Below are 27,689 nucleotides of genomic sequence, written 5' to 3'. Positions count from 1 at the left end.
CCTCTTTCCTCCCCGAGATAACCCTTGTATTCAGTGTTTGTTTTACTTGTAAATCACATCTCACTACCCGGGAGTTCAAAGTTTTAGAATGTTAGTTTTCAGACACAGTATCCAACCATTTTCTTGCTTTAGCTAGAGCATCACTGGTTTAACAAGATATCAATCTCTCTAGAAGAATAACATTGTCTTTCAGTAAAGCCTTAAGTTAAACTCCAAACTTGGTGTGTGATACATTGTTTTAAGTGGATTGAATTCTTCCCTTCAGCCTTATAATGCCTTCCTCTCTGCTGTGAAATGGATCATGACAGAACTTGTCTTGTAAGTACAACCTGCATTTGGGGGAAAGTGCTATTTTGGAGGGTTATGAAATACATTGGATTTTCATATTTTCAATCACCATTAGAGTCATAATACTGATAGAGCCACATCAAACATTTTGAAATATTGAATATCAAGACCCAAAACACCACCTTTCATTACGTTATACATGATCACTCCTTATGTCATTGTTTAGCAGACTAACAGCTTGCAATACACACTGAATTTATTTATTGTGGTTACTGTTAAATTTAACATGGATATCTGGCTGTTTTTAATGCAACCTGGGTGGGCTGTGGTCAGAACACACTGCCACGGCTGTCCGCTGCTACTCAGGGTGTCTGTTCATGCAGGAGTTGGGGCTCATGTGGGCATTAGCCAGGGCTGGGGCTTTCCTCAGGTGAGATTTGTTTACCCTGTCAAATTATGGTCCTCTTTGGAGGATGCTGAATGCGCCTGTGACTTAGTCAGACTGGAAATGGCATGAAGATGAAAGGCTTGACTTCTAGACCAGATCTTGGACACGTTACAGGAACACTATCACACAAATAGGAAGAATTTCATGGACAAGCATGTCAACTAGATTAAGTTGCACCAAGTCCGCTCATTCTTTCTTTTCCCCAACCAAGGTTGTGACTGTGTTGAAGGTAGATTCCTTGAGATTAATAGACTTGTCCTTTTTTGCTTTAATGTAACCTATATTAATTCAACAAAGTTTATAAATTCAAATAGACAATATGTTCTCTACACTCCTAAGAGACAAAGCACTCTAAAAGCTAATAGTAGGTTTTTGAATGGAAGTTGCTAGGGATAGTAGCCATGAACCTGAAAAATAACTGAATTTGACCCATCTCTCATCATTTGGAGGACAATTTACATTATTTTTGCATTCTTTAATAGCAGCCCAAGTTTTATTTTTTCTAAAGTTGGACTATGGTGTAATTTCATAAAGAAGGACCCTACCTCCCATACACAGGCAATGGTTAAACAAGTCTAAGTTGCTCTATAAATATCCAATGTGTCCTTTGTTACTGCAGACCATAGTCAGGGTGGAGAATATTTCTGAATTGAGACAGGATAGACCCTTTAGAACTTCACTGTTTATTGTGGAATCTAACTAGATGGTGAAAATTGAAGGGAGACCAGTAGAATAGAGAAAAGGGACTGGGGAACGGAAGAGAAGAGGGAAATACTGGGGGGTGATACTGGCCAAATTATATTGGTATATTGTGTGCATGTACAAATACATAAGTCCCACAATTTATGTGCAACTATAATGCACCAATAAAAATGAGGTAAGAAAAAGGATAACTAGACAATTATTGTTGTCCACACAGTAGGATTTTTTGGGAGTCTTTCCATCTATGTAAATCTGCCTCAGGGTTGGACTGGCACTGAGGCTAAAGTATAACCTTTCATAGTAAGATAAAGCCAGGTGGCAACGCAGTGGGCATTCAATCCCTGTAGATGCCTTCAAAGCATGATGTTGCTCTCTCAAATGAGGTGAGCAATGTTAAATAACAGGACAGCACCGTTGTAGCCAGAAGGACCGTGACCAAGTAACATTGGGCTTTTCTCACCTCTGTTTAGGTTCCTGGTGGAATTTAACCTCTGCAGTTGGTGGCACTCTGATATGACAGCTAAAGGTAAGCCACAACTGGTTCCTCTTTCCTAGTCAGAGTGAATTCTGGGTTCACTTGTCACTTTTCATCAGGGAGATGCTGACTCATGGGCATTTACCTAGGACAAAGTGACAATATTTCAGTCATCAGCAAAAAGCCACTCTTTGTCCATTTGAGCACAGAATTCCACAGGCTTCATCCTACCTGGACTTTGACTCTTCCTTAACTAAGGCTTCAAAGTCACATTGCACACATAAATTCTTCAGAAAGCTTGTGGGCAGGGCCAAAAATCACAGGAGATGGATCTGTGTCCCGGACTGAATGAAGTGATAACCATCCTATTTTTGTTTTTATCACTACCTTTATAAAACATAAATATGATTGCCTGACCTTGCCTTCCAAAAAGCCTTTGATGTGAGGAGTAGTTAGTAGAGACCTTTTAAAGGCATGACTGGTAGACATGGGTAGAGGCTGACCTTTGGCAAATTACCCAATCTTGTCAACGCTGTTTCCTCATAGTAAGCACAATGGGAAGAATGACATTAATCTTCTAGGGGGAGCATGCATGTTTGTATGTATTTAATAAGTTAAATCATGTTATATGCAGACCATAGTAACTGGAACATAATATGGTAGCGGTAATTCCTGATAATGATGATTACCTACAAAACCAATGTTCCACACTAAGCTGTACAAAACAAGTACTTAATCTTTGCTTATTAAAGACCTTAACATATCTTTCTTGTGCCAGGGATGATCCTCATAGTCCATTGCCATTCCCTGCTGGGCTGGTGCCTGCTGGAAATAGCAGTGAGTTCCCATAATCTCACCCCTAGGAATTTAGCCTAAGGAAATAAACTGATCAAGGTTCCTATGTTAGGATGATCCTCACCAGGAAACTTAATTGCAAGTGATGGTAATTATTTAAATATCTAACAATAAGGGTATTTTAAAATCAGTGTTGTACTGTTTCTGAGAACTTTTTATTTTATTTATTTATTTATTTATTTATTTATTTATTTATTTTTATTTATTTTTGGTACCAGGAATCAAACCCAGGGGTACTTAAACATTGAGCCACATCCCCAGCCATTTTTCCAAATTTTATTTTGAAACTGGGTCTTGATAAGTTGCTTAGGGCTTCACTAAGTTGCTAAGGCTGGCTTTGAATTGGGATCCTCCTACCTCAGCCTCCATTGCTACTGGGATTACAGGTGTGCACCACTGTGCCTGGTCTGCAAATTTATTAATGAAGTAAAGATCTTATGTAGCTGGGCACCATGATGTGGACCTGTAGTCCCAGAGAACCAAGACTGAGACAAGAGGATCATTTGAACACAGAAGTTCAAGGCCAACCTGGGTAACATAACAAGACCCTGTTCCCCTATAACTTTGACCCCAAAAATCACAAAATTAAGTAATAAAACCCAAGATACAAAACTGTTGATTCACCAAAAAGTTGTCCAATAATGGGGGGAAGAAGAATGTGGGGTTCAATAGGATCAGTAATTAGTTCAACAAATGTGGAGAGTCCATAGAGATCACAATGAATTAGGAAAAAAGATTCCCATTTCTCCAAAAGAAATTTTTACCTATAATTTGAAACAAAGATAAGAAATATACTAAATGGGTGATGATTATTATTTTTTTAACACTTATTTGACTAGTTTTTCAACAGTTTTACTAATGGAGGTGAAAAATACAAATGAGGTTAAAAGAAAAAACAGACTAGATCCGCAGAGACCACCACAAGGGGTTGCCTATTGGTTAAATGGACACCCTCTGCAGCCCCACTGACCTAGGGACAGATCCCTATTCCCTCTGAATAAGGCTCTGATCACCCCAGGGGGCTGAGGTGACTGTTTAGTGTAGTGATTTAGTGTCCTGGCTTTGAAATAAGACAGTCTGCTTCTGCCTCTTGCTAGCTGGGAGGTCCTGGGCAAATCACTTGATCTCTCTGGGTTTTAGGTTCCTCATTTGTCAACAGCGGTAACAACAGACATGGTGTGTTAGAGATGAATTCAAGTCTGTGCACATAGTCCATGTGCGAGTATTCCACACGTGGCGGGTGCTTAAGATTTGGGTAGAGGTGGATTTTGACTAAGACCGCTGCTGTTTCTTGGTGTGCTTGGTTCTGGTCCCCTTCACACCTGAGGGAGACACACTCTCTTCATGCCACTCTCCATTACCACTTCTGCCATTCTCACTTTGACCTATTTCTCTTCCCCATGACCTGCCATCCCAGACACCCACCCATCCTTCTCTTCTGGTCCTGCACTTCGGACAATTACTTTTGAGTTTTAGTTTGGGGCCAATCACTGTGATCTTTGACTAGTTCAGTGTTTTTCAACCAGGGGAGCAGTTTTGCCTCACAGGAACCATTGCCATATCTGCAGACACTTCTGATGATCAAAACTTGGTACCAGACTCTAGTATGTGGAGACAGAGATGCTGCTAAATATCCTGCAACACATGACAGTTCCCACCACGAAGCATTACCTGATTCCAAATGTCCACAGTGCCACTCTCAAGAACTCTGGCCTGGACGAAGTGGCGTGGGGCAGGGAACAATGAATAAGGGAGGAAAAGATGGTCTTTTATGATGTCTAGAGGTACTTGGGGAAGATTTGCATTCTGTAACTTTACATCCTCCACTGCAGCCCCAACAGTGGTCCAAATTTTAGCTAAGAGGAATAATGTGATTCTTTCGTTCTTTTCTGTCTCTGGGAAGCTTTTAAATGAGACCCTTAACAGATCATTTCAAGAGGTCATCTGACTTCAGTACCAGACAGTAAGACCTTCTTCACACAGACTAGAAAGACCTTGTCCAGGAACGGCATGACTGACATATGGGGAGCTGATGTAGAATGCATCTGGCCTTTCCAGAGCTGGAAATACCTTTCAGATTATCTGCAAACCCCCTCAACATCCCTGAGGTGGGCACTGCTAGAATTTATGGACACACTTCTCTGAAACACCTAAGTCATACAGATGTGTACATAAACGACAGGGATACATACGGGTCTCAGACCTAAGCCAAAACCAGCCACCTCCACTGGATGAGAATCCCAGCTTCCCTTCTCTGAGCCCAGGTATGAGTCAAGGGCTGCACATGAATTAACTCTTTCAGTCCCACAGACCTCACAGGCACACACATTCGTTTTTCCATCTGCAAGCCTGCTGTCATTCCATATCTTTTTCAAAGTAAGCATAAATCCTAAACCCAGTGTAGGGAGAGGTTTCAGGCACACTAACAATATTGACTTGCATGATTTCTTCCTTCTAAATTCTCCATTCTCTCCCTAGATAAAGACCCTGAGCTGAGACATACATCTTTGCCTTCACTAAAAATAGAATCCATAATTATACTGTTTATCTGCTTCATTTCCTTAATGAAGGGGACTGTGGAAGCCCATTTCTGCTTGATTATCACAAAGGTATCATTTTGGTGAAGTTGCACAAAGAGAATGGGGCTTGCTGGCACCCAGTTATGAATGGCGATGCATTCACAGAGACAAAAGAAGAGGAAGGCTTTTCAAATGGTGAATCTATTCATTCCCAATTGTCTGCACATAATTACTGTGAACCCAAGTCAGTTATTCTCATCAGGGCACATTTGTTGCTAAGGGAATATTAAAGAAATTCGATTGTGTGAATGTTCTATTGGATGCTTCATTGGGAGTGAGTAGTAGGTCATCTTTAGATACATAGCCCTACTGGGGTAGAAGGCAGAGTGGGTGAGGGCAAAGAGTTGGCTTCAGTAGTGACTGCCCAGGCTCACAGCTGGAGTCTTCCCCTCATGGCATTGTGACTTTGGGTGAGCACCTTAATTTCTCTGAGCTTTAATTTTTTTTTATCTGCAAAATGGGATGGCAACAGAGCCTTGCTCACTCTGTAGTAATGAGGATCCCTCCATACGAATGAGCTAGCACAGTCTTTGGTGTGTAATAAATGCTTGATGAGTAATGCCTATGAGGGTGTTGGCAGTTTAAGTGGATCGGGGGTGTAGCTCAGTGGTAGAGCATTGACCTAGCATGCATGTGGCCCTGGGCTCCATCCTCAGCACTGAGAAGAGAAATGTAAATGGTGATCTTGGCAAGTTGTTCTCTGGGGGACTTGAAATAGGCTGTGTCTAATTTCCAAGCTTCAGTTGACCCTTCTGGAAAAAGAAGCAACTAGCCTCTCAGAGCACCATTCCTTGTGTGTTGTGAGTTTTGAATGTAGAGAGTTAAAATGGTACCCAATAGGTTGCTGGCAGCCTTGGTTATTGGTTTGAAATTCCACAGATAGATGAGCAGTAGTGCCTGGCAAAGATATGTGGTATTTTCCCTAGTACTCTAGGCAAAAAGAGGTCCGTGTTATGTTATTTAGATTAAATGTGGGCATGGTTTTATGTGATAATTTGCACAGTTCCCCAAAGCACATTCAAGTAGCTTTTTTAGCTAATCTGTAGTCAATGCTGCAAACAGAATTCAACAGTTCATTACCACACCAGTATGGGTACCCTACAATGGTCAAAGGACAAAAAAAAAAAAATTTAATCTCCAAAAAGAATCGGAGCCAAGTGGGTTTTGCCACTGAGTGTGTTGGACTCATTCCATTGTAACTGGGCCCAGACAATTAGAATTAGAGATGGCGCAATTATCAGGTTTATTTAAGTCGCGTATGCTGCCTATCTCAGCCTGTCCCCCAGGGCCTTTCTTGTTTTCTTTTACTGTCCTGACTTCACAAAGCAGCAAAATGTGTATGTGCTGCAGCCAGACAGTCCAATTTAATTTCTGGCTCTGCCACATACTCGGTGGGTAAATTTGGGGAATTTAGTCCAGTCTTCTCGCCTCCATTTATGATGCATAAGTGGAGATAAAAATTGTTCAGAACTCTATTTTCTAATTTTGTCATGTTTTACTATTAATTGGTACATACAAAGCAGAACAGCATCTTGCACACAGTGATTTTTCTAATAAATTTAAAATGGTATGAGATGTTTATATGCCATTGGTTTACATGTGTAATCTATATTATGGTGTACTTAATCTTCATTTGAACTCATACTCAAATACTTTAAAATTTCTAAAAATTTAAATACTTCAAAAAGGAAGCATCCTAAATTAAAAATCAGAATAGCTTGATATAGAGAAATTTACTATGAGAACTGTGAAAAGAAGAAAGTATTATCAAATCATAGGCAGATATTATGAAGTTGGTATTTGGTTTCTCTTAATTGGAAGAGGAGGAGAGTAAATGAAGGAAAAGAAATGAAAGTTAAGGCAGGCACAGTGGCACACACCTGTAATCCCAGCAGCTCAGGAGTCTGAGACAGGAGGATCGTGAGTTCAAAGCCAGCCTCAGCAACTTAGTGAGGCCCTAAGCAACTCAGTGAGATTCTGTCTCTAAATAAAATATAAAACGGGCTGGGGATGTGGCTCAGTGGTCTAGTGCCCCTGAGTTAATCCCTGGTTACCCCACCACACGCACAAAAAATTGAAAGTTATAAGTAGTTTATAAAAAGAACAACTAGTATCCAGCAAAGTTCCTCCCCATGAAATGGAGGCATTGAAAAGAAACTGGAAGAATGAGGTTCCCATCTAGAACATCTGTGAGGTGACATGGGCCTGGGCCTGGATAGTCCAATTGCCTTCCATCTGAAAGGCAGGCCATTTGTCACAGGGGACTGAGATTCTTACATTTTCTTTGTCCATTTTATTGACTTGAAAAAGCCCATTCAGCAGAATTGTTAGCATGTTCAGCAAGCATTTAATGACCCTTCCAGTGAGCTAGCACTGCAGGGGACAGAGAGACAGTATCTGGGACTTGTCACCCTTCAGGAGAGTAGCAGCCACCAGCACCATACACTCAATGAAATGGGGAGGCAGCTACCTGCTCGAAATGTCCAAACATAAAGAATGGCTCAAAAAGGTCGGAGGCACAAGGACTTGAAGGGGTGCATTCAATAGAAGTCATGGTGGTGACAAATTTTTTTTTTTTTAGAATTAGGTATTTTATTGGAACCAGAATTTTATTTTGACTAACTTGAGTATCAGAAGTAATCAAATAAAACCTTTAAAGAAAGGTGTCAATGATCAAAATGACTATTTCGCTGGACCATTTTCAGAGCTCTATTAGCATGCATACCAGGTTTGGTGTTCCCCACTGTCCTAAAGGGACATTTGCAGTTATTAGGTTTGCTTTAGAAGCATGTTTTCATGAAGAACATACTCTTAAGTAGTACTTGTGATGTGCTGCCTGTTTTCCCTTTATTCTTTGGTTTGCAAATAGCCACAGTTAATAAATGCTGCTATTCCCATTTTAAACACGAGGGCACTGAGGTATAGAAGTTTAAAAACTCTCCTTGGTGCCACACACAAGTGGTGGGATTCACAACCTCACAACCCCCAGAGTCTGCTCTTGGCCACATAATCACCTCAGTTTCTGGCGTGGAGAGTGTAATGCTTGCTAATGTGTGTCGGCATTTACACATGTGTTAAGTCTGCGCGCCTCATTCTGTGAGAGTGGCACATACCTGATTTATTCCTCAGAATAAGCCTGTGAGGTTGCTATAGGCAGCTCCCCTTCATGTGGGTGATCAGTTCTGAAATCACACATCCTGGACAAGGGTCTTCTCTTGCTTGAGATAAGAAAAATTACAATGTACTGTACTTGAGCTCCAAACAATTTCCTCAAATTAAGCAAAGCTCAGTGAAAAAACCTGTTGCAAGAAACAATCCTGTTAGGATGTTCAGCAAGCATTTAATGACCCTTCTTCCATGGGCCAGCACTGCAGGGAGGCAGTGTCTCGGGCTTGTCGCCCTCCAGGAGAGTAGCAGCCACCAGCACCATACGCTCAATGGAATAGGGAGGCAGAATATGCTCAACTGAACAGTTACCTGATTGTTAATGACCAGTTGTCTTGCAGGAGGTCACATGGATGGCTGAGATCACAGCAGCATGGGTGGATGGTCTACAATGGTTCTGACATCCACCAGGTGCACTTGGAATAGGAGCTGTTGTATTCCACACGCCGCTTTGTTAAAATCTTTGTTAAAATCCTATTGAGTTTTGGAATTGCAAATGCATCCTTTTTCTCTATAGGCACCAGCCAAAAACTTAGTACAAAGAGAGGTTATTGGAAACCTACAAGCATTCTATTTGGAATAATGCTGATGGCTAGACTTTCTCTGATGAGTCCAGACACTAGCATCCCCATTTTGCAGATGAGACTACTGAGGATTAGCTAAAAGCGTCAGAGCTTGGATTTGTTCTACTAACCTCTTATGCAAGAGCCATAACTCTTAACCACTATGCTGTGTTATCAGTTGACATTATTTTCATGTCACAGTGGCTTCATTTGAATGCTTTTCTTGATCTTGTTATATTTACTTAGCACTTAAGTTCTAGGTACTGTATTAAGTACTTAACGTGTTGATTTACTTCCTGCCTCAGCCTCTGAGAGAATTTTATTATTTCCAGTTTACAAATAAGAAAACCAAGACTTAAGAGAGTTTGGATTTTGTCCACTGGACGTAATTTGTCTAAATAATTCAATCAGCCACCAAACCTTTACCACATGCCTCCTATGTGCTCATCCACGTACCAGGGTTGTTTAGTACTTTAAAACTGACATGGTATATTATCAGACAGGGGACTTCATAATAGTAGGATTTGGTTCATGGCTGAGCTTCAAAGACATTATGTATTTTACTATTTCATATTTCAATTTTCTTTCTATAGTAAAACCATGCAATTGTATCATGACCTTTGTCTCACCCTAAATAATATGTTATAACTTACATTTTATATATTTGTTCAGATCTATATATGTTGTTGCTAAGTTTGAGTGAGTCTGAGGTCAGAGACCCAGGGAGTGATGCTGTCCCAGAAAGTAGAATTCTTGTGATGCATAAATGATAGCTGATCAAGCCAACACAACAGCTTGAGGAATTATAGCTTATAGAGTTGCTTGGCAGATGAAATCGCCTGACTAATTAGAAAATAATGCATTATGCTGTGCCTAGAAAAATCACAGAGCAGCAGAAACGGAACTGCCTTCTGAATTGCTGTGGGCTGCCAGTCACAATATTGAGTCTGTGCATTGCATCCTTAAATCTTTTTTTTTTTTTTTTTTTATTCCCCTGTTCCCCCTTTCCTTTACAGCCCAGAAATTAAAACAGACCTTGGAGCCTTGTGATACTGAATATCCAGCATTTGTCTCTGAGCGCACCATCAAGGAGACTACTGGGAATATTGCTTGTGAAGACTGCTCCAAGTAAGCCATACCCAGCGCCACTTCTCCTCCTCTGCCCTGCCCACACCTTTCTGCTGTAGGTGCCTAGGGCTTTCCTGGATGGGCGGATGAGATGCCTACACCCAGTTACACTGAGCCAGAAAACATGGCCGCCCTCTCCTGTGAGGATGTATTTCTATCAGCTAGGAAGAAACGCCACTTGGTTTTGTTAGATCATTTTGATGTTGGATGCGTTCAAAGTGTGCAACAAAACATCCTGGAATATGGGAAATTTTTAGTTCAGTTTGTTGATGTTGGGAGAAAATTCTAATTGGTGTTTTCCCAAAGGAGAGTTGGCAATTCTGACTGCCAGTTGGAGAAATGTTCTTGGGTGCCTTTAGTGAAGGCATGAGGCCCTGAGATTGACCCCCATCTATGACAAATGTTTTTTTTGTGTGTGTGTGTATGTGTTTGCCCAGGGTTTAGTGTGTATTCTCATTTACTAATGAAATGGAGCATTTTTTTTTAAACCAGTTTTATTGGTCATTTGGGGGGTTTTTGGCCTCCTTGTTCATGTTGAGTCGTTCCCTATGGGGTAGTTAGATTCATTCTTACTGATTTGGGTGCTTCCTATGTTTGAGATATCATTTCTTTAAAGTTGTGTACATTTTACATGTGTCTTCCTATTCCTTGGTCTGACTCATCCCTTTTCATTTTTATTACATTGGTTCTTCTTATTTCTATATGACAGTAGAATCGATTTTGATGAAATTATACAAGCACAGGATATATCTTATTCTAATTAGGATCTCATTCTTGTGGGTGGGCACCATGGTGGCATTCCATGAATGTCTTTTGATGCATTTGTTTGTCTTTTATATTTTAATACTAGTTTCTTCTTTGGTTTGTACATTTCATGCCCTAAATTCTTCTCTGGTATAATATCATAATTATATTGAGATACTTTTATTCTGAACACTCGAATGCAATGCTTTTTCACATTTAGAACTTTAATCCCTCTGGAATTGTGTGTGTGGCATGAGGAAGTGTTCTGATTTGATCCCTTTTTCATGTAATTGACCTGTTAACCTACTGTGTGTGCACGTGTGTGTGTATTGCTGGGCGTTGAACCTCATCACCTCCTACGTGTTAGAAAAATGCTCTTTTAACCTGTACTTTTTATTGAATAGTCTTCATTTTTCCTTCAATTTGTAATGACACCTATGTCCCATCTATATACATATGTTTCCAGATTTTATGGTTTCCCAATACTATGTACATATACCTTTTTAATTCTTATGACTGTATAGGCGACTACATACCCTTTCCTTGTTCCTCTTCTAGTCTTGGCCATTCTTGCGTTCATTCTGCATATTAATTTTGGAATCAACCTGGAAATTTCCTTGAATTCTGCTAGGGTTTTCATTCAAATTGCTGTAACTTATAGAAGAAATTAAAGACAATTGCTACTTTTATGATACTGGAATTTCCCATTCATAAACTAAGCACATTTATATCTCCTTTTCTGTGCCTTTTTGTACAGCTTTATAATTTTGTTTATATTAGATTTATATCTAGTTTTTCTTTTATATATGAAATATGCTTAAAACTCCTTTTGTGTATAATGCTAGTCTATGAGAACATTGATTTCTGTGCATTGAATATCTTGCAGCCAACAAATTGCTAAATACCCTTTAGATCCAGTAGTTTGTATATGGATTCTATTGGGCTTCTAACATATAGACGATATCATTTGTGAAAAGGTCCTTTCTAATCTTCATGGTAATTATTACTTGGTGTTTCATTGCACTAGACTTATGATATATTGAAGAGAAACAATCAGAATAGGTGACTATGACTCATTCCTAATGTAAAGGAATTGCTTCTAATGAGGTTCTGTAAGTAAGAGGTTTCTTAGTTTTCTTTAATTATAATAAAACATAAAAGAAATTTACTACTTCAACCATTTTTAAGTGAACAATGCAGCTGCATCTGTAATCCTGGCTATTATCCCTTTCCAGAATTGCTGTGGGTTTTGGTAGTCAGTCATTTATTGGGTTTAAAAGAAAAAAAAAAAAAAAAAAAAAAAAGAAAAAAACTTCTGCCAGACTTTTTGTTGTGATGGCTATTGCTTGAAGCCTGATTGGATTGTTAAAATCTTATCAACAATGTTTGTTTTCTATTTTTTTGGTCTGGGGATTGAACCCAGGGACACTTATCCACTGAACCACATCCTCAGCCCGCTTTTTAAAAATGTATTTTTATGTAGAGACAGGGTCTTACTGAGCTGCTTAGGGCCCTGCTAAGTTGCAGAGCCTGGCTTTGAATTTGCGATCCTCTTGCTTCAGCCTCCTTATCCACTGGGATTACAGATGTGCACCTTGTCAACATTCAGTTTTTCTTTTTTGGTGGTGCTAGAGATTGAACTGGGGGCCTTGGTCATGCTTAGGCAAGTACTCCTATCACTGAACAGCTCCCATCCCTCTATCTCCATTATTAGAATAATGTCTTCCACTTTTTCAATGTATTGAGTTATCTCGATGGAATTAAAATTTTTGATCATGAAATATATGCATGTGCTGATTAAAATGTTGCCTACAACACACATGTGCTGCATAATGACACCATTGTTGATGGACCACCTGTACAATAATATCATAACTCTTAGTTGGAGTATGTTTTGTGATGTTCACACAACAACAAAATCATCTGATACAGTTCTCAGAACATATTTTATTTTTTATTTGTATTTATTTGGGGAGTACCAGGGATTGAACCTACAGGTGCTTAATCACTGAGCCACATCCCCAGTTGGGTTTTTTTTTTTTTTTTTTTTATCATATATTTTGAGACGGGGTCTTGTGGCGTTGCTTAGGGCCTCCCTAAGTTGCTGAGGTTGACTTTGAACTTATGATCCTCCTTCCTCAAGTCCCTGGGATTATAGGTATGCGCCACTGTGCCCACTCTTCTCAGAACATATTTTAATCTGTATATTAAAAAATGCATGACTGTGTGTGCACATGCTATGAGTACCTGGGACAGCAGAGAAGTTACCTAATGTGGGAACATACTTGCTTTCCCAGGAGGAAACTGATAGTCGTGATTACCAAAGAACTGCAAAAACCTGTCACCAAACTCGCTTTGTTCATATTGTACTGTGAACTTTGGTATCTGTGGTTGAAAAGAGTGGTTATATATATTTTTTTGTTTCCTATATTATCATTTGATTTTATTTTTAAGGTCATATTATTTTCACAGAATTAGTTGGAGAATTTCCCTTATTCCCTGATACCTGCAACATTTCTTATAAGATGGAATATTAGTTTCTTGTAGGTTTGGTGAAACCCATAAAACTACCAGTGACTGATAGGATTTGTGTGTGTGTAAATTTACAACTACCAAATTAGTTTCTTTGGCAGTTAGATATCTCTGGGTTTTGTTTCTTTTTAAAATGATTTTTCGGTCATATTATTTCTTAGTACATTGCCTATATTATCCTACTTTTCAAGTCTATTGCATGCATTTATATATAGTGTTTACTTTTGATTTAAAATGCTAGCATATTTGTGATTTTTATCCTCTCCTTTAAAATTTTTTTTAATGATATATAAAAATTATAAATATTTATGGCCTACCCTGTGATGTTTTAATGCATGCATACATTGTATAATGTTCAAATCAGGACAAATATATCTATTTCCTCAAATATTTATCATTTCTTTGTGGTGAAAACATTAAAAAAATCCTTCTAGCTTTTTTGAAAAAATATACAGTACATCGCCCTCTTTTTAAGTTTGCAAATTTTTAATCATTTCTTTCTGTCTTCTTCCCTCCCTTCCCGCTGTCCTGCTCAGGAATGCCAAAGATATGTTTGTTTTGTCTGTCTTCTGTGTTTTGAGTTTACTGGGGTTTTGCATTTTGTTTGATGTTTAGCCCGTGTGTGTGCACATGCTTGCTTCTCTCTGCAGTCCAGTCTCCATCAATTTAACATAGAGGTTTTCATTGTTGGCTCTTAACCATTTTCTAATGTTTGCCATTTTTGATCTATAAATGTTACTGTTCTAAATTTCTTAGCATGGCTTTTGAGGCCACCCTCTCCCCCATCAACCCCACACAGGGATTGGAACCCAGGGGACACTGGACCACTAAACCCTTTTTGTTTTATTTTGAGACAGGGCCTTACTTAATTGCTCAGACGGGCCTTGAACTTGTGATCCTCCTGCCTCAGCCTTCTGAGTAGCTGGGATTATAGGCATGTGTGTACCACTCTGCCCCGTGAGGCTATCTTTTATAAAAATTATGTCTAATTAAATGGCATTATGGCATATATAACATGTGCCTTTTAGTATTTGTAGAAACGCGCTTTTTATCATAGTGCTCATCCATGTGTTTTTAAATGCAAGTTACATCCTCTAATAGCTAGGTAGAGATCAATATTTTTCCATTGGATCAAGTGTATTGATGGTGTTTCAGACCTCGCTTTTGCATCTATTTTAGATGTCAGTTAATATCTTACCAAGAATATGGATTTTTTTTTCAACTCCGTCATATCATTCAAATCATTTTGCTTTCTCTATTTCGAAGTTGTTACCATGGACACTCCTGTTAAGACTAATATAACTAATATAACTTCCTAATAAATCTTTCTTTTAATCACTAGGTGATTTATACATGAAAGTGCTTTATGCCTTCACATCTACTTGGTTAATTGCATAGGTACAATAGCTTTTTTTTTTTTTTGGTAATACTTTCCTTCCTGTTGTTTTCAACTACTTTCCATCATTTTTGCATTAGGATTTTGCTTTGTAAATAGAATGTAATCAGATTTGAAGTTTTTATTATCTCCATCATCTGCTGGAGTCTTTTAAAATTTAGTGTACTCAAGCCAGACATGGTGGCTCATGCCTGCAATCCCAGTGACTCAGGAGACTGAGGCAGGAGGATCACAATTTCAAGGTTTAGTGAGGACCTAAGCAACTTAATGAGACCCCATCTCAAAATGTAAACTAGAAAGGGCTGGGGAGGTGGCTCACTGGTTAAGTACCCTTGGGTTCATTCTCTGGTCACAAAAAATAAAATTTTATTTTTATTTATTTTATTCTGTTGTTTAGGGTCACTTTTCTTCCTCCAGAACAAACAAAAGCTTAGCCCCTCTACCTTAGCTCACCTCCCATCTCTCCCATGGAATATTTCCTAACACTTTAGTTCTATTATTTTAATCTACTGCACATTTGACAACTCTTATTGCTGGATGTAGTAAATCTCATATTTCCCTCCACTATCACATTTACTTACCATTGCTTTAAACAACTTTTATTTTATAGTATTTTAGAAGTTTCTTCAGGAATGACCTAGGAGTTGTAAATGTTCTCGTTCTTTGTCTAAAATGACTGATTTGATTTAATCTGAACACTGCAGTGATGACTTAACTCCACCGAATCTCACGTGGAATATTTTGAAGATATTAATTATTCCACTGTCAACTGGCCTTCAGCTCCCTGCCTCTGTAGGTAGCCTGGCTTTCCCCTCCTGGTGGCTTTCACCGCATTCACTCGCCCTGTAACGTTCTGAAGTTTCACTAAAGCGATTCTAGGTGTAAATTTATTTCTACTTATGTATATGCTTCCTTCTGTATGACACCTTTAACTCACGGTGCAGTTCACTCATGCTCATTTTACCGTATCATCTGATTTAAAAAATTCACTGAGTTTTCACTATGAATGACTTTCATTCTATTTATGTCTTTGAGGACTGGGGAGATAGCTCAGTTGGTAGAGTGCTTGCCTTGTAAGCACAAGGCCCTGGGTTCGATCCCCAGCACCAAAAAAAAAAAAAAAAAAAAAAAAAAAAAAAAGTCCTATGTCTTCAAAAAACGTGTATATTCTTTTATACATAGTCTTCTTAGGCTCTGTACTAAATTATAAAGGCCTTTTGAGATTGTTCTAGTAGTTTAAATTGGGGAGGGGTGCCAATCATCTTTTTCTTGTGTTCTCTTATGTGTAGGTTTTTAACATAATTTCCTTTCCTTATATTTTTTAACCCAAAACTGATTTTCCCTCTTACTATTTTTGTAGAAATGGACTAGAGTTTAAGTTTCTCTTCACAGATTTGACTTTGGGCTTCTCTCATGTATGCTTGTTGCATTGACTCCCTGAGAATAATTGTTACATAAGTTTTTATATTTAGGGGTTTCTGCACCATATAATTATAGTAAATATTTTCCCTAAGCAGCATGTAGTTTAGGATTAATGTTGGATTTCTCATGGGCAATATTGTTTTTCCTGGTCAAAGCCTCAGAAAGTGCCAGATTATCAGCTTTTTACACTTGGCTGTAAATGTACAATTTGACTTTTAGTGTTTTTTTTTTTTTTTTTTTTTTTCTTGTAAGCTCTCTTGTATTTAAACATGTTTGTTTTATTTTTGTTTCATCCAGCATGTCTGTTTAGAGCAAGATGGCTTTCATGTTTGCCCAGCGTGTCATGTCATGGTTTATTCTGACTGGGGACATCTTAGGGTCACCACAAGAAAGCACTGAAAAACAGAGGTTTAGTGGAGGCAGGGCTTGGAAGTATAGTGTGAGTCCCAAATTATTAATTACTATGTGACTGTGGGTGAGAAATTAACTCTCTGAAGCTCAGCTTCTTTCTGGGTTATTCGGAGGATAGTAAAAGTATCATGGGCTTATTATAAAAATTAAATGAGACAATTTGTGCTGTGAATTTAGCGTAATGCCTGGAACACAGTAAATACTCAGTAAACGGCCACATTTAATGCATGCAGAATGCTGTGTCTTCTTGCCCCTTCCTCCACCCCATTCATATATCAGAACATAATCCCCAAGGTGATGGTCTTAATAGAGGTAATGATTAGGTCATGAGGGTTCTGCCCCCCATTAGTGGAATCAGTGCCCTTATGAAAGAAGCTTGAGGGAATGTCTTACCCCATGTGTGGACTGAGTTAGAAGGTGCCATCTTGGCAGCAGGGAGCAGACACTGACTCTGCTGCTGTCTTGCATCCAAAACCATGAGCGACAACTGTGCTGTTCATCAATGATCCAGTCTGAAGAATTCAGTTAAGCAGTCCACATGAACTGAGGCGTGTAATACCACATGTTTACAAAGTTTTTGCCCACTCAAAACCATTGGGCCAAAACAGATTTTGTTTCTCAGAGTCTAATATCACTTCATTACCGTACCATTACCCCCTGAAGAAAAGAATGGCATACCAGATGATCGCACATCATGTATGGCTTGCTTAAAGGTTGCTGACAATTCATGGCTCTGTGTTTTTTTTTTTGTTGGTTGTTGTTGTTGTTTGGAAATGGGCACCATCAATTTTAAAATGACTGAGAATCTTTTTTGACCAAAGGGTTACTATACCCTCTGTCACCATAACTACAAACTCCAAGACCAATATCTGATAGTAAATGATAGGTGATCATAGGTAGTATGATAAGATAGGGGACTGTTAGGGTAAGCGATATTTTTCCTTATTGACTCGTAATTAGGAACCAAAGATGTAGTTTAAGTAAAACAAGTGACCTAAAGACTTGACAGCAGAGAAATGACTGCCTTTCACTCAATAGAAAGAGGAGTTCATTGCTTTTCTGCTTTAGTTCAGAAACGATGCTGGTTTGAGATGGATGAGACAGAGTTGAAGCTGAAGATGTCTCCAGCACTCATGCTAGACTGTTACAGATCCTGAGTGGGTTGGAAAGTCGCAAGATATTGAGGCGTTGAGTGACATCTTCACAGTTTGCTGGCAGCAGGGACAAGCTTCTCCAGGCTTTGGAAGACTTTCTTTTCAAAGCTTTCTTTCAAGACCACCATCTAGCCACTCAGTGACACACTGCAGAGGCCAAACAATGAAGACTCTAAGGTCTGAATGGCAGAGGAATTAAAACTGTGCTTTTCCTTTCTTTTTTAGTAGAATAATAATAATAATAATTAATAATAATAATAGTTATTATTATTAATTATTTGATACCAGGAATTGAGCTCAGGGGCACTTGACCACTGAGCCACATCCCCAGCCCTATTTTGCTTTTTGGAGACAGGGTCTCACTGAGTTGCTTAGTGCCTCACTTTTGCTGAGGTTGGCTTTGAACTCGCCATCCTCCTGTCTCAGCCTCCTGAGCCACTGGGATTACAGGTATGTGTCACTGTGCCCGGCTTTTTTTTTTTTTTTTTTTTTAAGTAAACTTTTGATTGACATGTAGCAAATGTAAAAAAGCATCTAAATCATAAGTTTGCAGCTTAATTGGTTTTTTATAGCATGAGCACATTTGTACAGCCAGCATTCAGTTTAAGAAGTAAGAGAACATTTCAAGCTGCTTGGTAGCCCCCATCTGCCTTCTAAGCACACCCCCACATGCTGTAAGGTAGACACTCTCTTGATTTCTATCATGATGGACTTGTTTGGCCTGTGTTACATCTTTAACTTGGGAGACGGCAATTAATAAGATGTGAAGACTGAAATGTGAACAACATTGGAACAGATTTTTAAGGAGTTAGCTCTAAAATAAGACCTTAGGAACAAATTTAATGAGAGTTTGAGATTTTAGCATTATTCCTCCATTGTCCATTTTATCCTAGACACCGGTTACATTTTTCAGACTCGCACATGATGCCTGCCTTTGTGGGGTTTGCAGACAACTAACCAGCCAGTTTCAATGCTCTGTGGTTAGAACCACAGTTAGAGTGGAGCATACGCAGGATCCTAGTCTGGACAAGTAAGGCTTCCTGGGAAAAGAGCAGCACATAAAGCAAGACCACCAGGAGAAGGAGAATTAGCAGGCATGGAAGCCAGGCAGAAGGAAGAGCATGAACAAATCGCTGGAAGTTGAGGGAACTAGGCTTAGGGGTTAGGAGAGGTGACAAGGAATGAGCAAGGGCCAGATTCTGTTGTCCTGTGGATCTTGTCAAGGACAGCTAGTCCTCAAAGGACTTCAGAGGTTGCCCCGACACCAAAGATCCAGATGATGGGAAACATATTGGCAGTGGCAGTGATATTGCTGAGCTCTAGAAAGAGAAACCCCTGATTCGGACAGGCCACTTGCCATACTTCTGTCCCCCGAAGCCCCAGCACACACATACTCATCCTAAGAGAGTGCGAAACTCATTTATTTCTTCTCTTTTTAGAAATCAATAGATTGCTAGGTAACTAGTTCAATGAGAAATCAATACATGACTTTTTATTTCTAACCCCAAAATTTTTGTGATACTTTGTTATAAAATGCTCAGACAAAGTAAAAGTAGACTTAAACATAGTCTTTCTGGGTGCTTTTGTTGAACGGAGATATTTTATTCTCTGCATATCCTTTTCTCTGTCCTTCTTTGTTCTGTTTTATGAAATATTTTATCAGGATATAGATCTGAGCCATTATCAAAATATTAATGGGAGTGTCATTTCACATTTGTGAGTTTTGCATTCTCCGAATGCAATACATTAAGGATGAAAATGATGCTATTTGATTTTTGTCATCTTTCCTTTCTTGATGGCCCATAGCTAGTTTGGTACAATGACCAACATCATTGGTAGCAAATAGAAGGCTCAATTAGCTCCTATGCTTTACATCTAACATCAAACATCAAACCGTATCAACTTTTGGAAAGAAACTTTTCAGATCTACTTCTCTAAGACAATTACTAATTTTGACCAGCTTTCTAGGTAACTTCAGGTCAGGAGTAATAACGTTCAAAAATAACACAATTCTACAGTCTTTGGCCAGGAGTGAGCTGGAAACTGAGTTTGGTGAAAATTATAGTATTTCAGAAATTATGCACTAAGATCCCTTTCATAGAAAAACATCTCGCCTTCCGCAATGGAACATACAAATCTGTGTCCATTACAAACCAGTCTCAAGGCAGAGGTTATTCTTCCATAAGCAATGGCAAGCTGTAGGGAGCAATCTCAAAGAACTGTGTCCTTCCCACGGGAACTTGCTGCAGCGGCCGTTCGCCCTTGGACTATGATTAATGATCTGTCATCTCTTAGATCAGATGACCCGGTGTCTAAACATCTTGACTTGGGAAGACACATCAGGTGGTTCTAGCCATAGAGTAGTGGTCTTTTTGGTCTTCAGCGATCTTTGAAGATGGGTTGCTCCCAATTGCATTTTTGAGTTTTGTTACCAGAATTACTTAGTTTTATATGGAAAATTCACCCAGAGGTGACTCAGTTGCCCTAAATAGAAACCTTCAAATTGGCAACTCCAAAAGTGGACATTTATCTGTCTGTAGCATAGACAGATATATTATATATTATACCATAGAGGGACAGTATGTAGTGTTTAAAAAAGGATTTTCAAAAATATAGGGTTTATTAAGAATGCAGGAGCCTAAAAGAAAATAAGAATTTACATAAGAATGTCATTAGGGTTAGAGGTTTGGCGGTTCTAACCGATAATTTTTGTCATTCAATATCCCACTGATTATTAAATTAATCTGTTATTCAAACAGTGATTGAAAACAACTCAGCCCATATTTTCTGGGCATTTGTGACTGTCAACAAGTTTACAAAAGTGAATGCCTAAAGGGAATGTGATGTTTCCTTATTTTGCAGTAGGTTTCTTGACCTCTTGATAACCTCTCCTTCCCCCCTTTGCTGAGAAAGGGATCCACGAAGATTTACTTGGTAGATGAAACAGTTGCAAACTTAAGTATCTCTAACCAGTTAAAAATAATTCATCAAAAGTAAAATTGTAAAACACAGGTGACATTTGGCCAGAGCTTTAAGGACTTCTCGTGCTTCACTGCTGTCAAGATAGTAACTTATTTTTGGTGGTGGTGGGGAACCTGGGGATTGAACCCTAGGAGTGCTAACCACTGAGCCACATCCCCAGCCCTTTTAAATATTTTATTTAGAGACAGGGTCTCACTGAGTTGCTTAGGGCCTCACTAAGTTGCTGAGGCTGGCTTTGAACTCGTGATCCTTCTGCCTCAGCCTCCCAAGCTGCTGGGACTACAGGCGTATGTCACCACATCAAGCTAAGATGGTAACTTCTAAGGTGGATTAGGGTTTGTTTTTATTTTTGGTAGTGTCGCTCCTCAGTTTTCATAAAAATCATGTAGACATCAGTTTCACTTTGGGATTAGTAGACAAGTTCTGCTCATCTTCCTGGAAGTGTCCCCAAACCTGTGGCTATACTTTTCTTCTCACTTCTCTCCACGTATCTTTCCTTTATCCACTATACTGAAAGTAACTGGGCTCAAAGCCACGCCGACATGTTTTGTGGGGCACAGTTCAGAGAACCATAGTTCAGGGTTTCCATTTTCTTATAAAGGACTTCAATTTCCTGTTGAGGTCTCATGGTGGATGGTCAAATTTTGGGGGGAGCACCAAACTTGTGAGAATTCTGCAAGTGATCCTACCTACCATAAATAGATCCTGTAAATAGATCCATCCATCTCACAATGGGGAACCTGCCATTTTCCTTCAATAAAGAGCTGAGAGGATGGGCTCTAGGACCAGACTGCAGTCTGGGCCACCACATTTGATAGTGCAGAGATCCTAACCAGTTAGTCAGATGTTTTGGGTCTTGGTTTGCTCATCTTCACAAGGGGCATAGTATCTTGCTCTTGGGTTCTATGTATGGATTTACCAAAAAAAAAAAAAAAAAAAAAAAAAAGTACCACCCTCATACCTAGTACAGTACCTAGCATTGAACATAAATGCTTTATAAATGGGAGATCTTTGTATACAGCACAGTCTACCAATATATCTGTGTTGACAGGGATGCAGGAAAACCACAGAACTCCAGTCAGGTCTTGGTTCCAGATTTCTCAGCCTAGAAGGTAAAGCAGTTTCAATCAGGAAATGTAGTTAGTGAGGGTTTTGCTCTGAGATTGTCCTAGATAGAGTGAATCTTGGATATTTTTGCCCTTTCCTGAGTCTACTTGTGCTCTTGGTTCATTAAAAAAAAAAAAAAAAAAAAAAAATTGGAATTCTGAATTTGAGACAATGCATATTCAGTAGTGATCAGATACTTCATTACCCAAATTAGATTCAGACTTTGCCAGTGGGAGTACATTAGTGTCATGAATAATATAATTTGTAGGCGTTAAAGTGTAACAGTTTTTAACCACTTAATTTGCAAGCATCTGCTAATTTGTTGAAATATTTTTATATCTCCTGCCCTCTAGATTCTTGCCAAACTACTGTACTCAGATCTTGTTGAAAATGAATAAATCAATGCGACTCAATTTCCTATGCAATTGAAGTGGCCTTTGCAAATGGGCTGACTTTAATTTCTAGACAAGCTCTCTTCCTACTCTGCGGGGGGCGGGGGCTAGCATCAGTTTTCAGTCTTCCCTGTTGGGACCAAGGTGTACACATCTGTATTAACCCTAGGCACTTTTGGCTCCCTTTTTTTCTTCCCATGTTTAGTGATAATGTGCAGAGCTATGAGAATCCAAGTCAAAAATCGTTCCCCTCTCTAAACTTTATTACACCCAGTTGGTAGAAAAATAGCCACTTCCTATTTCATCTTTCTTATTCCTGTTCTGTACCTCAGAAAGATGGTAGGAGTCCTGATCTTAAAAGGCAATGACTTTACTGGGCACAGTGGTGCATGCCTATAATCCCAATGGCTCAGGAGGCTGAGGCAGGAGGATTGCAAGTTCAAAGCCAAGCCCAGCAACTTAGTGAGGCCCTAAGCAACTCAGCAAGACCCTGTCTCTAAATAAAATATAAAAAGGTCTGGGAATGTGGCTCAGTGGTGAAACCCGTTCCCACCCCCACCCTGGGTTCAGTCCTTGGTTTAAAAAAGAAAAACAAAGATGGCTTTTCATCACATAAGATAAAAAAACAAAACTCTATCAAATCCAAAAGTTTTTCAACAATTTGTCAGATAATATTGAGGTTGTGCCACTCAACCCTTAATAAAAAGCTGCCTTCTTTTTATATTATGGGAATGAGGCCAAGTTTGAGTAAGCCAACGCCAGCTCTTACAATGAAAAACCTAATTAGTGCTGTATGCTTGTGGTTGCTAAAAACGTCTTGGCTTTAAACTTTCAGAAAGGAGAGGAGGAGGTAAATGCTTATCTTGGGAACTTTATTTTGAATTGTTGAAATATTGCCATAAGATGAAAATGAGGTCCAAAGGTATTCTAAAACTTGGGATTCAAACTTCTGGTCAATTTTTTTCCACCCGTCCTGCTGACTTTCAGTCCAGTGAAGCATGTAACCAGGGACAAGGCTCCACTGATTCTCCTTCTCAGATGCTCAAAGGACAAAAAAAAAAAAAAACCACCCTGTTTTCACATGATTACAACTTGGTAGATCCAGATAGTACAGACATTGTTGCGTAGGTGTCGCTATCTTTACTTGCTCTTTGATAAGCCGTGTTTAGTAGAGGAAATGTAGTAAATTACTGTTTTCCCTCCCGAGTCCATGATGCAAAATAAGAGGGGCACATGTCTCTAATGACTAGGCAGGTCTCTACCTGACATGAATTAGTCTCACAATTTCCCATTTGTGCATTTCTTAATGTGTGGGAAAGAGGGGTGGGAGCACATATAAGTTTGGCTGGGCTTACAACCCAGGGAGGTTTTCCTCTTCCATGCTGGAGGGTATAAGCCAGCAGAGCCAAGGAATATTTTTAGCATGTTTATTTGCATGTGGAATGGAGGCGCTGTATTTCTGCATTGTCTCCATCCTGGTGGTGGTTTGTGCTGTGACTTCTGCCATCCCCGCCTCAAAGAGCCGTCTGTGTTCCCACCTCGGTCTGCCCAGTACTGCACCTGAAGTGGCTTAGCGCGTTGCCAAAACCCTATAGATGTGTGTTTATGGACTCTCCAGCTTGCCCTCCATTTGTTTAGCTTGGAAAGAGTTTATATATTCCTCTGGGTATTAAAAACGCATCTGATGTGTTAAAGGAGTTCAAAGGATCAAAGCAGAAATGCTGCTTGAAATGCAGTGTATTGAATATAGACACACAATTTCTAGGACAGACCACTTTTTCAAGGGACAGTCTGTATACCCAGGAAGGGAGTTCAATTTTTTTTTTTTTTTTAATGATCAACCTTCCTTTGGGATCTGAAATTTTTTTTTCAAGGGGCCTCCACTCCGACCTTTTACAGGACCTCTCAGGATTTTAACATAGCATCCAAGGGTAGAGGAAAGCATTGGTTTCAGTGTTTGTTATACCTAGGAAGATGTAGTCCAAGAACCTTAATGAATACTTCAGTTACTGGCTAGTGATCAAATGCATTTGGGAGAAAATGGGTGGAGAGGGTACCAGTTGAGGATCAGACTCCCCATGATCTGGAATAATTAGAGGTGTAGATCACAGAAGGAGATGGGAGAAATTACTGGGCTAGAATTATCAGATGCTCCTCAAAATACTTTTATACTGACTTTTAGGAAACAAAGTCCGTATTTCACAATTAACTCCTTTTTTATTTTTTTTTTAATTTTCTTTTTAGTTATACATGACAGTAGAATGTATTTCAACATATCATACATACATGGAGTTTATCTTCCCATTCTTGTGGTTGTACGTGATGCGGAGTTTCACTAGTTGTGAATTCATTTATGAATGTAGGAAAGTGACGACCGATTCAAGTTCCTTTCCTATTGAAATGGATTGCCCTGGGATCCTGGATTATTTCAGTAGATCTAAGCATCTGAGAATTCATATATGACTAGTATTTACTGAAGGTCCATTTTCTGCCATGAAGTTTGTGTCCATTTCCACATTTATTTTTCTATTTTTTTCACTTCATCTACATCTCCCCAAGAGGGATCTGAGAGCTCGGTGTTGGAGTCGATTTAGCCTGCTCTGCTGGACTCTGTAGGTTGACACAATTCCCATGGGCATTCAGGTGAATACCCCTGTCACGGTGCCTAGACCTCTATGTAGTCACATGTAGGATTGAGTTCATTTCCACAGGAGGGTTTGCCCTGGAAACCAACAATCCTGAGTCACTTCTATGAATGAAACTTACAAACACCCATCTGACAAGAACCATACACTTCTGGATGCCAGTTTCTTGGAAGTCGCTATTAGACATAGCTGGAGGGTCTTTTGCACAGTGCTCACGGATTACTGTTTAATCAGCTCTCTCTTCCTCACCAAATCTGGGTGGGTTGGGGGGGCATCATAAAAACTTTGGTATTTTTAAAAATGTTTTTATTTGTTCTTTTTAGTAATACATGGCAGTAGAATGTATTTTGACATATCGTATACACATGGAGTTTAACTTCCCATTTTTGTGGTTATACATGACATGGAGTTACATTGGTCATGGATTCATATATGGACATAGGAAAGTTATGTCCAGTTCATTCCTCTCTTTCCCATTCCAATTGCCTCTCCCTTCCCTTCATTCCCCTTTGTCTAATCCACTGCACTTCTATCCTCCCACCCCATTGTGTGTTAACATCTGCATATCAGAGAGAACATTTCAGCCTTTGATTTTGGGGGGGGGGGATTGGCTTATTTTGCTTAGCATGATAGTCTCCAGTTCCATCCATTCCCTGGCAAATGCCATCATTTCACACTTTATGGCTGAGTAAGATTCCATTTTGTATATGTACCACATTTTCTTTATCCATTCATCTGTTGAGGTGGTTCCATAGCTTACTTATTATGAATCGAGCTGCTATAAACATCGATGTGACTGTAGTATGCTGATTTTTAAGTCCTTTGGGAATAAACCGAAGAGTGGGGTAGCTGGGTCAAATGGCAGTTCCATTCCAAGTTCGCTGAGGAATCTCCATACTGCTTTCCAGAGTGGTTGTACCAATTTTCAGTCCCACCAGCAATGTATGAGTGTGCCTTTTTCCCTATATCCTCACCAACATTTATTGTTATTTACATTCTTGATAATTGTACTTATGATTGGAGTGAGATGAAATCTCGGTGTAGTTTTAATTTGCATTACTCTAATTGCTAGAGATGTTGAGCATCTTTTCCTGTATTTGTTGCTTAGGTCTGTTTTCAATGCTATCACTTCCTAAGTGGGTAATCTGTCAGCAAGTGACTTACCCCCTTAGTTGCCTTCTGCTTATATGTGAAATGAAAATGATAATGAGCTTCCAGGGGGTTGGTATGACTATTCCAAGGTATAATTATATAAATTGCTTCAGTTCACCTGGCATTTAATTGGTGTTCCATAGCTAGAAGGTTCTTATGTTGAATTCACTGGAGATGTGGAAATATCAGGGTAATTCCTAGATTTTTAGCACTTAGCATAGGACCTTGTATAAAAAATATTATTCAGAAAATCATTGATGGAGACAAATTTTTCCCCAAAGAATAGCCTCTTGAAGTGTGAGCAACAGGGATTGTTGTGGAGTAGGGTTGTGTGTGGTTCTAGTAGATGAGACACCTGTTATTTTATGTGATATTCAAAAACAAGTATCTGTTTTGAAAACAACTAGAAACTCAGATACTTAAGAACTAAAAGGGGAGCATTATGGTTTCCTTAGTCGTGGATGAAGGTGGTCCAGAGAAGGGAGGAGGCTACCTGCCGTTTAGTTAAGAGTTCAAGGAACTCTTAACTAAATACATAAATTTTAAAAAGTGGGATCTGCAAACAAAATAAAGAATTAAAATAAAACATAGGGACATTCAATGAGAATGACTCTCAATCCTGTGGGTTCTTTTCTATAGAGAAATAACCACTGGTTCCAGGTCCCACTGTCTCTTCTGGAGTGGTTCATAGGAATACAGCACAAACGTCCATTATAGGTCTCAAACTTCTCCACCACCCCCATATAGCATACAATACTATTCTTTTTATTTTTCATTTGCTATATTTGAAACCATCATAATTATTTGTTTTTTTAGTAAAGGCCTGAAATTCAGTTTGGGTGGAAGTTTTCATTTAACCTGTATTGGATATTGAGATTGTTCCAAAATTATGGCTATTTAAACAAAGTAAAAAACAATATACTTGTGTAACATGTAATTTATCTCTATGATTAATGACCAGAGGAATTGATGGACTGAAGGGTATGCATATTGGTGATTTTGATAGATCCTGAAAAAAATGCACCTAGAGATGTTAAATCAATTTGCACTTCTCCCAATTTATGAGAATATGAATTGTACTCTTATCAACATGTGTGCATTATCAAGATGTCTTGCCTTTTGCCAATCTGGTGGGCAAAAAATGGAATATCATCTTTTATGACCAAAGTTGAGTATATGTTATGTGTTTAAAGTCACTTCTATTTCCCTTTCTGTGTTCATTCTAATTGGTCTTACTTCTTTTTATCTGGAGTTCTTAGTCTTACATTGTTTTACGTCTTTTCATTGAAGGTGTAAGACTTCATTTTTTACTTTCATTTAGCTTAGGTAGTAAGAATATTAACTACTTTCCTATTATTGCATTAAAGCATAGCTCATCATAATTATTTTCTCTTTATAAAACTCATGGCAATGGAGAACATTTTCTACCATCTAATTATCCAATGGTAAAATGGACAATGTTTTGTCATATTTAACTTCCATTCATTTTTTTTTTGTTTTGTTTTTTCCCCCCAGAAATAGAATGATATTGTAAATACTATTTGGTAAA

At 38.9% G+C, this 27,689-nt stretch overlaps 1 protein-coding gene across 1 annotated transcript in view; it reads left to right on the top strand.

Annotated features, from left to right (window-relative positions):
• CACNA2D3 (calcium voltage-gated channel auxiliary subunit alpha2delta 3) overlaps nt 1-27,689 on the top strand; it is an 871,596-nt gene that overhangs the window by 802,660 nt on the left and 41,247 nt on the right. Inside the window, 3 exon segments of the mRNA XM_079115690.1 lie at nt 266-318; nt 1,909-1,964; nt 10,092-10,203. Of these exon segments, the coding sequence (XP_078971816.1) occupies nt 266-318; nt 1,909-1,964; nt 10,092-10,203 (221 nt within the window).

This window comes from Sciurus vulgaris (assembly GCF_902686455.1).
Source record: "Sciurus vulgaris genome assembly, chromosome: 16".
NCBI classification, from domain to species: domain Eukaryota; kingdom Metazoa; phylum Chordata; class Mammalia; order Rodentia; family Sciuridae; genus Sciurus; species Sciurus vulgaris.
The sequence above is the reverse complement of the archived record's forward strand: the minus strand, read 5'-3'. Positions and strand labels throughout refer to the sequence as shown.